Consider the following 17,935-nt stretch of genomic DNA (forward strand, 5'->3'; position numbering starts at 1 on the left):
TCTTTGAAAATAACCTCTCCCATAGTTGTTACAGGCAGACTATTCACAAAGGCTAAATTTTCAAACTTGGCATTGACTCTGAATAAACAACTGAACAGTATTGGTAATATCTATTTACGCACTGAGAGAGAAGGAAGACCACTCAATCTTCTGCCTTGTTTTTTTTTTTTTTTTTCTTTTTTTGTGGTACGCGGGACTCTCACTGTTGTGGCCTCTCCCGTTGCGGAGCACAGGCTCCGGACGCACAGGCTCAGCGGCCATGGCTCACGGGCCCAGCCGCTCCACGGCATGTGGGATCTTCCTGGACCGGGGCACGAACCCACGTCCCCTGCATCGGCAGGCAGACTCTCAACCACTGTGCCACCAGGGAAGCCCCATATGTATCATTTTTAAATACCTCATTGTAATTTCCTATCTACTTAACTGCTGCTATGAGGGTCACAGGGACCCTCATTTGTAGGAAGAATGACGCCGCAACTCTATAGAAGCAAGATTTGAAAGCATGGCAGGTTTTACATTAAATATACTGTATAGCTATCTATTCTATCATCTGCCACCGTGTCTAAAATACCTCTGTAGTCCAAACTCATTTATTTGGGTTTTAATTTCTTCTTTAGTCCACTATTAAACTGGACTAGTACCACACAATCTATTAATGGCAATACCTGATCAGAAAGGAGCTGGCATTGACATTTGGAAGCAAAGAGCCCAGACAGGAGCAAATTGGAGTCAAGAAGGGAGGAGGGATACCTGGTGCCCAACAACAGGGTGAAAAGTCAGGTCATCGATGGCCCCTCTTAGTATCTTAAGCAACAACTGTCATTTGTACCTCTGTTTTCCTCAGATAATTCTACCTTATAAGTCATAAAAGGTTGGAAAAAATAATAGCTAATGCTTATTATTACAGTTTTTAAAGACACATCTGTGTTCATTTGGTTTTTATGATGCTGTGATCCTTATACACACACACACACTGTCTAAACAAGGTTCAGGGGTGAGGCAAACACCTTGTTCCACAAAACATCCAGGCACTTTCAGCGTCTTTCTGCACAGATGAGGTAGGGCTGGGGTTGCAACGTCATGCCTAACCTGGGCTTCAGATTTGGAACCAGTTCATGTGGAAAATGCAAGTGAAATCGCTGAAGCAATGTTGTAAAAAACAGGAACATTTCCATCCGAGCCAGCTGTTCTCCAAGACAATGTCTTCTCCCTCAACATAAAAAACAGGCATAATAATTTTTCTAAATCCACAATATTTACCAAAATTTATGTCTAATACGTACCATTCAGGAAACCTGGAATTTAAAGAAACTTAGAGGAAGTTATGTTTATTTTATTCATTTGTTTTTTTAAATAAATTTATTTATTTTTGGCTGCGTCGGGTCTTTGTTGCTGCTCATGGGCTTTCTCTAGTTGCAGCTAGTGGGGGTTCCTCTTCATTGTGGTGTGCAGGTTTCTCACTGCAGTGGCTTCTCTTGTTGCGGAGCACGGGCTCTAGGCCCACAGGCTTCAGTAGTTGTGACTCGTGGGCTCAGTAGTTGTGGCTCGCGGGCTCTAGAGCGCAGCCTCAGTAGTTGTGGCAGATGGGCTTAGTTGCTCCGTGGCATGTGGGATCTTCCCAGACCGGGGCTTGAACCTGTGTCCCCTGCATTGGCAGACGGATTCTTTTTTTTTTTTTTAACATCTTTATTGGAGTATAACTGCTTTACAACAGTGTGTTAGTTTCTGCTTTATAATAAAGTGAATCAGTTATACATATGCATATGTTCTCATTTCTCTTCCCTCTTGCGTCTCCCTCTCTCCCACCCTCCCTATCCCACCCCTCTAGGTGGTCACAAAGCACTGAGCTGATCTCCCTGTGCTATGCGGCTGCTTCCCACTAGCTATTTTACGTTTGGTAGTGTATATATGTCCATGGCACTCTCTCACTTTGTCACAGCTTACCCTTCCCCCTCCACATATCCTCAAGTCCATTCTCCAGTAGTTCTGCGTCTTTATTCCTGTCTTGCCCCTAGGTTCTTCACTTTTTTCTTTTCTTAGATTCCATATATATGTGTTAGCATACGGTATTTTTCTCTTTCTGACTTACTTCACTCTGTATGACAAACTCTAGGTCCATCCACCTCACTACAAATAACTGAATTTCGTTTCTTTTTATGGCTGAGTAATATGCTGCTTCCCACTAGCTATTTTACGTTTGGTAGTGTATATATGTCCATGCCACTCTCTCACTTTGTCACAACTTACCCTTCCCCCTCCACATATCCTCAAGTCCATTCTCCAGTAGTTCTGCGTCTTTATTCCTGTCTTGCCCCTAGGTTCTTCACGACTTTTTTTCTTTTCTTAGATTCCATATATATGTGTTAGTATACGGTATTTTTCTCTTTCTGACTTACTTCACTCTGTATGACAGACTCTAGGTCCATCCACCTCACTACAAATAACTGAATTTCGTTTCTTTTTATGGCTGAGTAATATTCCATTGTATATATGTGCCACATCTTCTTTATCCATTCATCTGTTGATGGACATTTAGGTTGCTTCCATGTCCTGGCTACTGTAAGTAGAGCTGCAATGAACATTTTGGTACATGACTCTTTTTGAATTGTGGTTTTCTCAGGGTATATGCCCGGTAGTGGGATTGCTGGGTCGTATGGTAGTTCTATTTGTAGTTTTTTAAGGAACCTCCATACTGTTCTCCATAGTGGCTGTATCAATTTACATTCCCACCAACAGTGCAAGAGGGTTCCCTTTTTTCCACAACCTATCCAGCATTCATTGTTTCTAGCTTTTTTGATGATGGCCATTCTGACCAGTGTGAGATGATATCTCGTTGTAGTTTTGATTTGTATTTCTCTAATGATTAATGATGTTGAACATTCTTTCATGTGTTCATTGGCAATCTGTGTATCTTCTTTGGAGAAATGTCTACTTAGGTCTTCTGGAAGGTGGATTCTTAACCACTGCGCCACCAGGGAAGCCTGGAAGTTATGTTTATTAAAGGATTTTCTTAAGCTGCAAAGAATAGAAATTGGCACTTTGGTTCCCAGAGCCCATTTCTTTATGTTCTTTTGTAAGGTCATGTACTTGTAAGCTCATTAGTTCTATTCTCCACTTCCTTTGCATGTGGCAGCAGAGCCTGTGATATGCCATGAAAGATCTGAGGTGTGACACTTTGTTCTCTTGACCCAGGAGAAGTTCATTTCATTTCAAATGACTGCATGTGTACCCTTCCCCAGTGAAAGGATTTTTCCAGTCCATCTTCCATGGGTCTTGTGATCTGTATACTTCTTCACAGGAGACACAATATTTTTGGAGATGAGGTATAAGAATTGAGAGCCAAGAGAGCTCTAGATTCTAGTTTCACTTCAAGTTATCATGCCATTCCTGTCCCTGGGTCTCAGTTTCTCAAGCTGCCTGTTACTGATTTCTAGCTCTACAAGTTTTGATTACAAGCCAAAATCCACAAGCAAAAAAGTTTCAGAAAAAGCCAGAGCTTCTCATCAGTTTCTTTCTAAATGCTAAATTATGGCTTGTTTATTTTGAATAGAAAGAGGCATTAATGAGCTCTAATTAAACCAATCTCTCCTGTAAGAGTCAATACTGTTTTCAGAGTTGGGATATTAACTCTACAATAGAATGCTTCAGATTAAGATATTATACATGATAAATCAGCATTATACTTTGTCCTAAAGTTATGCCCCTGTGAAAGTTCTCTTACCTAGGGAAAAGGGAACCAAAGCTTCCTTCTTGGCAAAATATCCATTGCTGTCCAGAAATCGGTCTGGATAGAATATTTCTGGGTCTCTCCAATACTTTTCGTCAAAGTGTACAGAATAAAGATTTGTAATTACTGTTGTGCCTTTAGGAATGGAATAACCACGTACAACTGCATCCTCAGAGGTTGCATGGAAAATCCCTAATGGCACTATATTACAGAATCTTAAAACTTCATGTAAAACTGCCTCGGTATAAGGCATTTTGCATTTGTCATCCCAAGAAGGTGTCCCACTGGGTCCTATAATTAAATCAATCTCTTTCTGAACTTGTCCTGTAAGAGAAAAAGTGTTCAAGTTATTATGCACTCCTTAGAATTATATCTAAAGTAATTTCCCTTTAGGATAAAACAAAAGATAACCTGTAGTAAGCCAACAAGGTATGGGTACACCCAGATTCAGATTTTTCATTATCTGGGAGTTCTATTTAAATATGTGCCACATATCTTATACAACCAGTACCCAACGCTCTAAGTAATTTTGTTGTGAAAAACACATTATAAGTAATAAAAATAAAAATTAAACAAACCTAGAATTAGAATAACAACACTCTCAGCAAGGAAAAGAGTGAAGCATAAAAACTTAAATTAAAAAAAACCAGGGTTGGGACTTCCCTGGCAGTCCAGTGGTTAAGACTCCATGCTTCCACTGCAGCAAGCGTGGGTTCGATCCCTGGTTGGGGAACTAAGATCCTGCATGCTGCGTGGTACAGCTGAAAAACAACCACCACCACCACCAGGGTTCAGGTCCCAGCTCAGCGCTAGAAGGGAGTGGACAAATCAGTCATTCAGCCTTTTCCCTCATTTATAAAATAGGTATTATAAGACATCTTTGAGGTTTTTATACGAATTTAGGTAACAGTTTTGAAAACCTTATAGCTATTCAATGCTTCTTTTTGGATACCACAGCAGGAGTTACTAAATAGAATGCCTTGTACATGGCCAAAGACTCTAAAACATGTGTGAGCCCTAAATGTAAGAACAGACCTTGAGATCACTGGAATCCTTACCTTGAATGTTAGGATAAAGGGCCATGAAAAGAATTGCCCACCGTAGCACATTGGTTGTAGTTTCAGTTCCAGCAATGATGAGTTCACCCACAGAGAAAATCAGGTTTTCTTTGGAGAAAGTAGATGATGGGTCATTTTTACCTTGATCCATCTCATCTAAATAAGCATCAACAAAATGCTGAGGTAACTCAGGCTTTCTATTGATGGAAGCTTTTTCAATAAGCCTGGAGAGAAAGTCATAGACCACAGCTGCATTTCTAAACAGTTGTTGATGTTTTCCAAAAGGTAAGATGCCAATCCATGGAAAGGCATTATAGAGGAAGACTGAGGCGTTGGTGGCTAGTTCCACATTTTCACTAAATAACTCAATCATGTGCTGAAAATCAGTGTCTTCGTAAGTGAATCGTTCTCCAAAAATTATCAGATTGGTTATGTTTGAAACGGCATTTGTTATTAATTGTTTAAAGTCAAAAGGGCTACCATTGTATGTTTCAATAGCATCAATGAAAAATTTGGTTTCTTCTAAGATTTTAGATTCAAAAGACTTTTGGCCATATCCAAAACAGCGAAAGCTGTTTACAGCTAATTTTCTGTGATCAACCCATCCTCGGCCATATCTGGAATTGAGTAAGCCTAAAAAAAAGGGGGGACGGTTAGTCATTCTTCTCCAAATTATCCTTCTATGATACTATTAAAAATTTTTATCATTCCTACATCTCTGTATCTAACAGCTAAAAATACTATGCAGGGAAGAAAAAAAAAGATGGTTATTCATTCTTCTCCAAATTTTCTATAAAACTAAAACTAGACCCAGTAGTTAAGCCCTATTCTTTACTCCTCATTAGCCATGGAATATTATAAACAGATAAAGCTTATCTATACTTCTCATCTGGGCACAGGCAGAAAAGACCTATAATCTCCCGCCACAAGAAACTGAACTGTCTTGTGTAATTCAACCTGGGTGAACTACGCCTTGGGTGACTTTATTATCCAACTTCTATTATAAGCCTAATTTACAAAAGACGAATGACTGTGTGTTCTATGGGCAAAATTTTATCCTGGACTAAACACATACCTGAGAAATCATCCTTCTCGAATTAGAAATTTCCTGCTTTAAGAGACTAGATTTTAGAATACAAATTTCCTCCCATTAAAGGCATATGTTACCTAATACTATAACTGGCAGTGGCAAGGATGGCCTGAATGAGGTGTCAACGTAGTGGAAATACTCAAGCCAAAAGGAGGTGCTAGGGACTGAATGTTTGTGCCATCACAACATTCAAATGTTGAAGCCTAATCCCCAATGTGATGATATTAGGAGGTGGGGCCTTTGGGAAATAATTATGTAATGAGCCCTCATGAATGAGCTTTAGTGCCATTATAAGAAGGGATGTGGGAAGAGATGACTGCTCTTGGTTATGTGAGGATACAGGGAGAAGACAGCAGTCTGCAAGCCAGGAAGCAGGCTCTTTCCAGACACTGTTCTGCTAGCACCTTGATCTTGAATTTCCTAGCCTCCAGATCTGATAGAATAACTGTCTGTTGTTTAAGCCACTCAGTCTATATATTTTTGTTACAGCAGCCCAAACTAAGGTGACAAACAGGAAACTCAAACTTCTAATGTTGATATTGCTTGCCTTAAAATCTCAGTCTCCACAGTATACTCTGCTGTTCTGATATGTCTACTATGGAATATTTTCCCTTTAAATCGATTATCAAGAAAAAAACTTCTTCAGCATATATATTTCTGTAACGTGTAGTTTACTTGGAATTTAATTCATAACTGGTACGTAGGTATACCCATGATGAAAAATGTCATGTTCTCTTGTCTACATGAGGTACCTATGTAATTTACATTCCAACAACTTTTGTGCAACAGTTTTTGAATTTGGAACTTATGATGAAATTAATCATACATAAGGGGGTCTTTAACACTGTGCAGCAATTTTATATGCCATATTCCATTCTCTTTTCTATACTCCCAGATGACTATTCATTCAACATAATGTATTTCTGGAGCTAAAGTGTCTTAGATATATCAGTGAACAAAAGAGGCAAAGATGGCTATTTCTCATGGAACTTACATACTAGTGAGGAGAGACAAATTATATAGCAAGGAAGGAGACATAGGGTGGTCAGGAAAAGCCTCAGTAAGAAGGTGACATAAGTAGAGACACAGGAGATGGGAGTGAGTGAAGCAGATATCCAGGGAAAGATCACTGCAGGTAGAGAGAACCAGTGCAAAGGCACTGAGATAAAAGCAAGCCCAAGAGAAATGTATGCATATGGGATACATGTGCATAATATATGCATACAGTTACACATAAGAAGGTACACAGGAGCCTGATTATAACCCTATACTGTCCAGTCTGGGTGCCCAGGCATGGGCTGAACCCACCTAAAGGGCCACTTTTTCCTATTCAAACAGTGGGTTTATGGTGGCTCTGATTTCCCACTTCCAAGTTCAGTGCATATGCATCTTAAAATAATTCTAGGGAATTCCCTGGTGGTCCAATGGTTAGGACTCCACGCTTTCACTGCTGAGGGCCCAGATTCAGTCCCTGGTTGGGAACTAAGATCCCGCAAACTGGGCAGTGCAGCCAAATAAAAAAAGAAACCACATTTGATTTTCTTTCTTTATGTATGTATGTATGTATGTATGTATGTATGTATGTATGTATGTATGTATTTATTCATGGCTGCGTTGGGTCTTTGTTCCTGCACGCAGGCTTTCTCTAGCTGCGTCGAGCAGGGTCTACTCTTCATTGTGGTGCACAGGTTTCTCATTGTGGTGGCTTCTCTTGTTGCAGAGCACAGGCTCTAGGCGCACAGGCTTTAGTAGTTGTGGCATGTGGGCTTCAGTAGTTGTGGCTCGTGGGCTCTAGAGCGCACGCTCAGTAGTTGTGGCGCACGGGCTTAGTTGCTCCATGGCATGTGGGATCTTCTCGGACCAGGGCTCGAACCCGTGTCCCCTGCACTGGCAGGCAGATTCTTAACCACTGCACCACCAGGGAAGCCCAACACATCTAATTTTCTACTTATTTTTTCTCTTACTATTTCTTTGAAAATCTTAAGTTGAATGCATGTTTTTTCTTTCTTTATGACAAAAACAGTCTAAACTATAAGTTTATAGCTTCAAAAAACATATAGTTTGTCCTAAATATTACTCTGATCACATCATACATTTTCATAATTTCTTTAAAGGTCTTCTATTATAATTGTGGTATAATTTCTTCTTTGGCCTAATTATTACTTGGAAGAGTATTTAAGATGCTGGAGATTTGCTTTTTATTTATATTATCACTTTCAAGTGTCATCATGCCCTGGCCTAAGAATTTGGCCTTTAAAACTGGTGTTTTCTTTGCATTAATTGATTTGCTTTGCAATTTAATATATGGTTAACTTTTATTTTTTCCCTTTTCAGTCAATGTCTTCTTTAGTCTACGTAACCAAGATATTGTTGAATTTTTCTTTCAAATGAAGAGTGAAGCTCTCATTGAACTGGAAAATTTTGGAGATAAAAACTCTTATACTATTAAGTATGAAAACGGATGTATCTGACGTCAACATTCTATTTTAGGCTTTCTGTTGCTGCTTTCGTCTCATCCGTTCTGTTAACTTTCAGCCTTTCTCCCTTGTTGAATATGCAATCATCCGACACTGACCAACACTAAACCATAGAAAATACTAGTCCTTTACACAAACCCACAATTCTTCATTTACATATCATATTAATTAGTAAAGAAAGGCTGTTTCAGGGTCTATAAGCTTATAAGTAAAATAATAGTAAAATGTCAGCAAGCACTCAAGACTAGCTTCAAAGATACTTTTGATTCAAGTATGTGTGCGTGTGTATGTATTCTTAACCTGTTTCACAAAACCTGCACATATTATTAAGTGCTAATCCTTTAAAACATTATTTACAATATTTATTAGAACTGGATTACAACAGTAGAATTAGCATGTACTGGCCTAAAATATGAATGTAATGCAGCCTGAAAGGTCCTCAAATTTTAGGGTCTGTAACCTAAATTAACTAGTTAATACTTTCCTGTTAATCAGTACAACAGAATCCAATCTCTATGTACTAAATTTACATAAAATAAGAAATGTGGGGACTTCCCTGGTGGTACAGTGGTTAAGAATCCGCCTGCCAATGCAGGGGACATGGGTTCAAGCCCTGGTCAAAGAAGATCCCACATGCCGTGGAGCAACTAAGCCCATGCGCCACAACTACTGAGCCTGCACTCTGTGAGCCACAGCTACTGAGCCAATGTGCCACAACTACTGAAGCCCATGTGCCTAGAGCCCATGCTCTGCAACAAGAGAAGCCACTGCAATGAGAAGCCCACGCACCACAACGAAGAGTAACCCCCGCTCACCGCAACTAGAAAAAGCCCGTGCATGGCAATGGAGACCAAATGTAGCCAAAAATAAATAAATAAATAAATTAAAAAAAAAAAAGGAAATGTGATTTAAAATAGTTTAGTAAATCATTAGGTAGGTGAAAATAAACATACCTCCCATTTTTGTCATCTTCATGAATAAAGGAAGGCATGGTCTGTCTGCAAAAATTTCACTTTGATGAACAAGGCATTCCTTTACTACATCATAGCCATTTAGAACCACAGCTGATATACCTCCAAGATCCAAACTGAAGATCTTTGAGAAGAAAAGAAAAACATTTAAATGGCAAAATATATGGAGCAATATAACCATAGAAATCCACATATACTAAGTCCAGCTCTCCCAGTATTTGTTACTCCCTGAAAATGCTGGCATTTATTACTCAACTGACAATGTTCAGAGTGCCTTCTCTCTACAAGGCACGTCAAAGACCATGATTTCATTACTCATTCAGTGGCTCAAGACATAATCTTATAAATGGTGTAATGAAAAGAGTACCAGACTCAGGAGGCCTGGGTTCTAGTTTAAGCTTTGCCATTAAACAGATACAGGGCACCTGGCAGAACCCTTAAACTTTCTGTGCTTCAGGGCTGCCACAGAAAATCAAGGAATACTTGATATTTATGCTCTTTTAAAATTCATTCCAACTCAAAACATTCAATGATATCTCAGAATCTGTTTATTTCCAAGAGGAATGAGGAAGTGGCTCCATCTACACATCATTTATTATTCCAGGTTTAGGTAGGGGAGGGGATTGTCAAAGGCCTGAGAGACAACTTTTGAAGTATAAAATGTTGGGGCCCAGGATATGCAACCCCAAAATATGCCTCAATAGCATATTAATTATTTTGAATTAAAGTTACTGAAGAAATGGCCAATGCAAGAGGGAAGCTCTAGGGAGTTCCCTGGTGGCCTAGTGGTTAGGATTTGGTGCTGTCACTGCTGTGCCCCGGGTTCGATCCCTAGTAGGGAACTGAGATCCTGCAAGCTGCTCGGCACAGCCAATATTTTAAAAAAAGGAAAAAAAAAAAAAAAAAAAGAGGGACACTCTCTCTTTTTTGTCTCCCTGAAAGCAGGAAATAAGTCTCTCGTGTGAAAGGTATGCTCCATGCATCTGGAGGTAGGACACCCTTATTGCCAAAGATAGGGAATTTGGGGGTGAGAATCCTTTTTTAAACAAATCTTGTTACTTCTTTAATTTACAGCCCAAGCACAAACTCTGTTTAGATTCTTCACCAATTGGGCACCCCAAACCAAAGTTTCTTTGTCTTGTCAATTCTCTGCAAATTTATTGGTTCTTTGTCTAAGAAGTAGAAAATCTGCCTGCTTTGGCCACTTCCTCCATCCCATGTCTGTGAGACCTCCGTGCGCATGGATTCAAATGTGTTTCTTTTTCTCCTGTTAATCTGTCTTGTGTCAATTTTATTATTAGTCCAGCCAAAAGTACTCAAGAGGGGCAGAGGGGAAAATCTCCCTCTCCTCAACAAAACATACTGAAACTCACAGGCTTATTTATTTGGGCCCCTGAATTCCACGAAGTTAACAAAGAGGGCCCTAAGGGAATTTGACCTTGGAGGACTGGCATCTGCCACATTGGCACAGGTGGCTGCCCCTCAGCTAAAAGATGGAATAGCCATCCTATTCCTTGCTGAAGCTTCTTGTGTGCTTCACCACAGGTTCACTTACAATGTCACACCTCCTGTAGTCTATTCTAGCCAGCCCTATATAGAGGCCTAGTCCAGTGAAGGAACAATGCTGCCTTATCAGTGGGATGCAAAGATTGCTTATCCCCATCCTCTCAGTGGGTGGCTGAGAGCTTTTGAGAGCCAAAATACTGAGTCAAGCCTCATCTCTGGGCAAACAGGTAGAACAGATTTAGCCATGATTCACACTACTTTGGGGGGTGGGGTGGGAGGTACCAGGAGACTTAGCAGAGAATTGAAGTTCAGCAGAAGTAGTTACAGTAGCAAAAGTGATAAAGACCTCCAAGTAGTAAAGAATCAACCAGCTGAGAAGAGTCTTTGGCACAAGGATGGGCCCTGCCAACTGAGCAGCAGGTACATCCAGAACTTTGGGAAGCAGCATGGACTGCCTGCCACAAGTAAAGGTATTAGTCAAAAGTGGCAGTGTAAGAGTTTCAGCACAAAGGAAGTGGTGACCAGCTGAGCAAAGATGGGGCTCTTTCAGTTCCCAAAGCAGTAATGGGATGGTCTTAAAGTCTTTTCACAGAAGCGTAATTTTAAGCAGATATAAAGGAAAAATTCCTCCTCCTGTGGGTCTCCTCTACTCTCAGTACTCCACTACAACACCTATAACACCAAACGTGTGCGTTTTCCACACATCAAGCAATTCTGGGACACCAGCTGGGTGTCCTACAATTTAACTCAATTCTGACATTATCTACCAGGAGAAAGTGTCAGATTCCGCAGGTTAAGGGCTCAATATCACAAGAGTGCTCCTCCACTTCAGACTCCAATCACAAGTCAAGGTTGTTACCTGTGCTTCTGATCAAAGGGCTATAAATCAGAGGTTCCCATGACCTCCTCCTCAGGTTTGACTAATTTGATAGAGTGGCTCACAGAACTCAAGAAAATATTTTACTTACTAGATTACCAGTTTCTTAAAAAAGGATGTAACTCAGGAACAGCCATATGGAAGAGATGCATAGGGCAAGTGTATGGTCAGGCCACTCAAGATGGCTGTTCTCTTGCTCTCTGTATATCCCCTGCTCAACCAATGCCTGCTTCACCTATAACCTACTCACATGACTGACCTTCCTACATACTTGCCCCAGGCTCCAGCTACTGACTGTTCTTATCAAAGGGGCAGCGAGGGGCGTGCCCCTCTGCTAGTGTACCTGATAACCAGTGAGCCAACCTGAATCAACTCCCCTGTAACTGGTAATCCCCCGCCCCCTCCCCCTGCTGCCAGGTCCTGCCTGCCACCTGCCACACATGGTGGGGTATCGCTCCAGGACCTTGCTTCAGATATGTAAGATCCCTATCCATTGATGTCTCCGTTGCTGACTCCGGGCTCTTTCTTCAGTCTTGAAGCTGGGCAAGTACAGGCCTTGCGGGCCTGCGGGGTGCAGCCCAACAGCAAGGTATGAGGAAAAGGGTGAAGAGCTTCCATGCTCTCTCCAGGCATGCTAGCCTCTGCTCACCTCCACGTGTTCACCAAATCACCATGGAAGCTCTCAGAGCCCTATAATTCAGGGATTTTTATGGAGGCTTTATTACCTAGGCATGATTGATCAAATCATTGGTCACTGGTGACTGACTCAACCTCCAGCCCCTCTCCCTTCCCCAGAGGTAAGATGAGTAGAACTGAAAGTTCCAACCCTCTAATCCTGGTTGGTTCTCCAGGCAACAAGCTCCCATCCTTAAGGGCTTTCCATTAACATTAACTCTGAGGTGGGTGAAAGGGGCTTATTATGAATAACAAAAGATGCATCTACCACTCTCAACACTTAGGAAGTTCCCAGGGTTTTGGGAGCTTGTGCCAGGAAAGGTACAAAGACTATTAAAAATCACAGTATCACAAGCAGAGACAATAACAAAGGGTATTAGGCAGTGGTCCTGATGCAGGAAAAAAATCCCCAACTTTATGATTAAATCAACTTTGTGGTCGATTTCACAAAGATGGGATTACAAATTCTGTTAATAGGAAGGCAGAACAAACAGGGTAGTTAACTTAAGGGTAATGCTGTCAGGTTGTGGACATTAGAGATTACAAAAACCAACTAGGAGCCATAACTTGAGAAAATTGTTATACAATCCACCTTTACTCAAAAATGAGGTGGTCCTCTATTTGACGGTGAAAACTGAGGAAACTGTTACTTGAACTAGTATCTATTCAGGTACATGCTCTTTTCAAGGACTTTTGGTAGAAGTTTGTAAATCAAATTGTGAAAATTCATCCTTATGCTGCTTTAATCTATGGAAGGGTCCAAGATTAGTCTTATATATTTTTTAATTTATTCAATAATTTTTATTATTATTATGGGGTAGTTACGATGCTGGCAAAGATGGAAACAGGTACACATGAAACACCTTCTAGAAGTCAGTCTATGATCTTCAAGTCTCTTGCCCTATTCCCAAACTAGCTCTACCCACGATTTTTCACTATCTCAGTTAATGACCATTCCAGCCATCCTTCAAGCTATATTCTGGTCTCAAACTGCCCATGAACTGCCCATGGTTTTTGCTTTTTGCGGTTTTTTTTGGCCACACAACAGCACGTGGGATTTTAGTTCCCTGATCAGGGATTGAACCTGCGCCCCCTGCAGTGGAGGCTCGGATTCTTAACCACCAGACTGCTAGGTAAGTCCTGAGCTGCCCATGTTGACTCCATTTTTCACCCAAGCCCCACATCACTGCTTAGCAGTCATGATGTTTCAACTTTAACAATACAGACAGAATATGACAATTTCTTACCACTTCTGTCACTAACACTCTAATCCATCATTTCTCCCCTATGTTATCTCAACAGCCTCTTAACTTCTCTTTATAGGTGATTATCAACATGGCATACTCCTGCTTCATGGCCTTTGTACTTGTTCCCTTGGCCTGGAATATTCTTCCCCTAGATACTCCTATACCTTGCTCCTTCACTTCATTCAAATATTTGCTCCGACGCCTTTTTTACAGTGAGGCCTGCTCTAACCCATTTCAATTTCACCCCCTAGCATTCTCCATTTTCCTTACCCTAATTTAGTTTACTTCTTACTCTGTACTCTAACATTTTATATATTTACTGTGTTTATACTGTCCCTATCCTGCTCCCCACCTCCCCTCCACTGGTAGAGTGTAAGCTACACAAGGGCAGGGGTTTTCACCTGTTTTGTTCATTGCTAAATCTTCACATCTAGGATAGTATTAATACATAGCATATGATAACAACTGATAAATATATGCTGAATTAAAGAATAGTGGGGGAGACACACATTCAAGCATATTATTAAAACACTGTGGGCTAAGTGCTAATAACAGAGGAATGTAAAAAGTGCTGTTGATGAAAACTGATAAATAACTGCCACACACTTTTCAACATTTGCTTGGGCTGTATTCTCATTTGGAATGCCTCCCTTGACTGCCATACCGTCCAAACCCCACTAAGTCTTTAAGGACCAATCTCAATGAAGCCTTTCTCGGTGCACTCTCTTTCTCTTTCTCCCTTGAACCACCACAGCACATGCTTAGAAGCTCCCACGGCACTTATTTAATACTACCTAAAACCAGAAGCATTCATATTCCTGTCTTCTGCTTGCCTGCTAAATTATAAACTCTTTAGATTCAGTGATTTCATCTCTTTCATCTTTGAACGCTCCACGGAATCTCATTCAATGCCTTGCATAAATCTCAGTAAACGCTTACTGTATAAATAAATTATAGGTTGTCAACTCCACTTGCCTCAAAGTAATTATTTTATTATCCTTACGTGCATTATCTGAAAATAATCTGTAAAAACTCCTTGTGCTAGCTTTGCTAGCTAGGGAACGCTTCTCGAAATCTGGGTTAAGATTAGTCACTGCAGAAGCTTACGCATTCAGAGTGAATCTCCAAGGAAATTCTAAGTCTCAGTGTGATACATTTCTATATAAGATTGTCTTTAAAATGACTGTATAAGTGTTGAGCACCGGCTGTCTTCCTTTCAAGAATTATGAAGGAGAATTGAATTCACAGACTTCATAAAAGTAGGTGTCACTTGAAGTGACTGTCATTTCTTATAAGCAATTTTAAAGTCCAGGGCTTGCTTTCTCTGAGCACACATCTCCAGATCATCAAGCAAGACAGTGGAAAAATAAGATTCTATTTATAAATACGACATATAAACAACTTTCCACAATCTTCTAGAAGTACAGGAGATAATAGTTTCCTTCCACTTCCAAAAAGGCATAGTATTTTAACAACTCATACTGTTAGCGGAAACACTGACTGAAACTGCCCGCCCTGGCCAGGCAAAGACAGTAACAATTTGCATGAGTTATTTTATGACAGGAGATCCTGGTAAGGAACATAGAACTAACAAGCCACCAACCGGAAGAATACAGGAAAGGTCAAACGGAGAGAGGAGATGCCAGTCCACATGTCCTACCAACCTCCCAGAGACCTCCTCGCTGGAATCCATCTTGGCTGAGCAGTTGCGCGCCCACCAGAAAGGAACCTGAGTCAGAATGATTGGCCAGAGACAAGCCGGAAACTAATCCCATCACCATAAAACCCGAGACTGCGAGCCACATGGCAGAGCAGTTCTCCTGGGTTCCCTTACCCTCCTGCTCTCCACCCGGGCGCCCCTTCCCAATAAAGTCTCTTGCTTTGTCAGCACGTATGTCTCCTCAGACAATTCATTTCTTAGTGTTAAACAAGAGCCCACTCTGGGGCCCTGGAAGGGGTCCCCCTTCCTGCAACGATACCAACTTTGAGGCTTTGTCAGAATTGGAAAATACCTCTGAGACAATGGGAGAACTGCAGGGGTGTCTCACAACTAAGATAAAGAGCAAGTAGCTTAAAGGGTTAATACATTAGGGGGTTTTCAACTTAAGTCTAAAACAGTTACTCAAACCATGTCTCCTCTTCAATGCATACATCCTTTCCATTTCTGCTCCTTTTTCTTTTTCCTCTGCTCCTCTTCTACCTAACAGCACAGGTTAGCCCTATTTAATTTTACCACCTTCAGTAAAAAGACCTCTTTGTAAAGAACCAAGGTTGCCTCAAATATATAGTTGTACCAGCAATAAAACTGGTTACTCATGCCAAAGTCTTATCCATTGTACCAGATCTACCTATGCCAAGATGACAGTCTTCCAGCACATTTATAATTTGCAATCTATTATAAGACTAAATTACCCTTCTCCCAAAAGAATGTTCATAGTAAATACAGAGTTCCTTTCAGTTCAAATATCTACGTATGAAAAACAGTTCCCTATTCTGCAGGACACCATTTCACATAACTGGTCTAAAAACACTTTCTACTTTGTAGGCCTAATAAGTTGTTCTGTAATTAATAACTAACATTTACTCAAAGAACATTTGAGTAGCACTTAACTGTGTTCAGTTATTATTATTACCATTACGCATGTCGCGAAAACTTAAGATTCAGACAAGTAAAGGTCAAGTTTTACCTGACGAAAGGACTCAACCTCTCGTCTTGCGCTTTCACATCTTATGATTTCTCTAAATATTAATGATGCTTTGTACACCAGAGATCAAATATATTCAGTGGAAATCATGGAAATACACTCAATTCCTAAGAACTGGAGGGTGGAAAACAGTATCTAAGAATTACACAATTTGCTTTATCTAAGCCCAGCCTCCCTTTAGCGACATATACCATCAGGGAACTGCAGAAACCTAAAATAATTCTTGTAAAAGCTGGTTTAAATACAGATGTAAGCTCAAACCTGAAACACCGCAATTGCCAGACAGCCCTGCGGTACTTTTCCTTCAAAACACAATTTGTGGTCGATCGTTAATTTTTTTCTCTGGCTAGACTGTAACTACCTAAAATTGGGCTATGACTGCCTTCTTCACCTCTCTATCCCCAGCACCTGGCAGAGCCTGGCTGGTCGTTTCCTATAAAAGAATGGACTCAAAAGGAAACAAGTGAGCCGGGTTAGTGTGTCACTGTTCTGGAAACTTCTGCCTCCTCGAGGTGAGGACACCCTTCCAAACACAAGCTAGCGTTCTGGCCTTTCCCCTGCTAGTTCGCAGCGGCGTGGCTGCCTGCAAGTCACTCAGCTGGTCTGTGCCGCAGTTTCCTCCTCCGTAAAACGGGGAGGACCAGAGGACCTGCCCCCGGGCGCCCGCACTGCAAGGGAGGCTGGCCCACGGCCGGCGCAGTCTCCGTGTTTGCTGCGGGGACGCTCCTGGCTCCGGGCAGACAGGACGGCACTGGGACTCCGCACTGATTTTCACTCATTAGTTCATTCTCTCTTTCACGGTCATTTCCCAGAGGCCTTCACCTGCGCTCTCTCAGCCTCTCGGCAGACACCTAGACCAGCCGTTCTCAAACGCAAACATCCAACGACCTCCTATTAACCATTAGCTCGGTCCTAGAATTCGGACGCCTGGTTTTCTCGAGAAGCTGTGGGTGGAAGCTAACCTACGCACTTCGTGCAGCTCCGTGGGCGCCAGAAGCTGGTCGCGCTGAGGGTAATGGCCGTCACTCCCGACCGGGCATGCGGCGCGGGACGCAGGCCCCACTGCGCAGGCGCGGGAGCGGGACCTCGTCGACCTCGGGGGCAGGAGAATCCGGCCAGTATCCCGCGGGCGTCAGGTGGGAGGGGCTCGCGGCTGGGAGGGGCTCGCGGCTGGGAGGGGCTCGCGGCTGGGCGGGGCTCTCACTCCCCCGGCGGCGCCGCTTGAGTACCTCGACCCCGGGCCTGGGAAGCCAGCTTCCCCTCCACGCTGCCGACACACGGAGAAGGGTCAGACAGCTCGCACCCACGAGCGTGGGACATCCCCTCACCCCGGGAGGAAGGCCCGAGCTTTCCCTGCCCGAGGCCCGTCGGCTGTACCTCGCCGTACACCTGGCTCTGCTTTTTCATGTAGACGTGGGGGAGCTCAGCCGAGGCGCCCAGCGAGTAGATGTTGCCGATAAATGGCAGCCCCGACGGTCCCGGGGGGAAGCCCGACGGCCGTCTCTGCTTCAGCAGTTGGCGGACCCCCAGCGCGAAGAGCAGCAGGAAAAGGGCGCCTCCGAGGGCCGCCGCGAACGCCTCAGCACCGTGAGGCTCCCACAT

The 17,935-nt window shown here is 42.2% G+C and overlaps 1 protein-coding gene across 1 annotated transcript; it reads right to left on the reverse strand.

Moving 5' to 3' along the window:
• Window positions 1-961: 961 nt before the first annotated feature.
• On the reverse strand, window positions 962-17,935 carry CYP2R1 (cytochrome P450 family 2 subfamily R member 1; the record flags this gene model as incomplete). The annotated part of the gene is made up of 5 exons (XM_079707514.1): window positions 962-1,210; window positions 3,722-4,051; window positions 4,786-5,418; window positions 9,306-9,447; window positions 17,711-17,935. 5 exons carry the CDS (start codon window positions 17,933-17,935, stop codon window positions 1,035-1,037), a joined length of 1,506 nt encoding a protein of 501 aa, XP_079563640.1. The 3' UTR covers window positions 962-1,034.

The sequence above is a fragment of the Hyperoodon ampullatus genome (genome assembly GCF_949752795.1).
Source record: "Hyperoodon ampullatus genome assembly, chromosome: 7".
In the NCBI taxonomy this organism is placed as follows: domain Eukaryota; kingdom Metazoa; phylum Chordata; class Mammalia; order Artiodactyla; family Ziphiidae; genus Hyperoodon; species Hyperoodon ampullatus.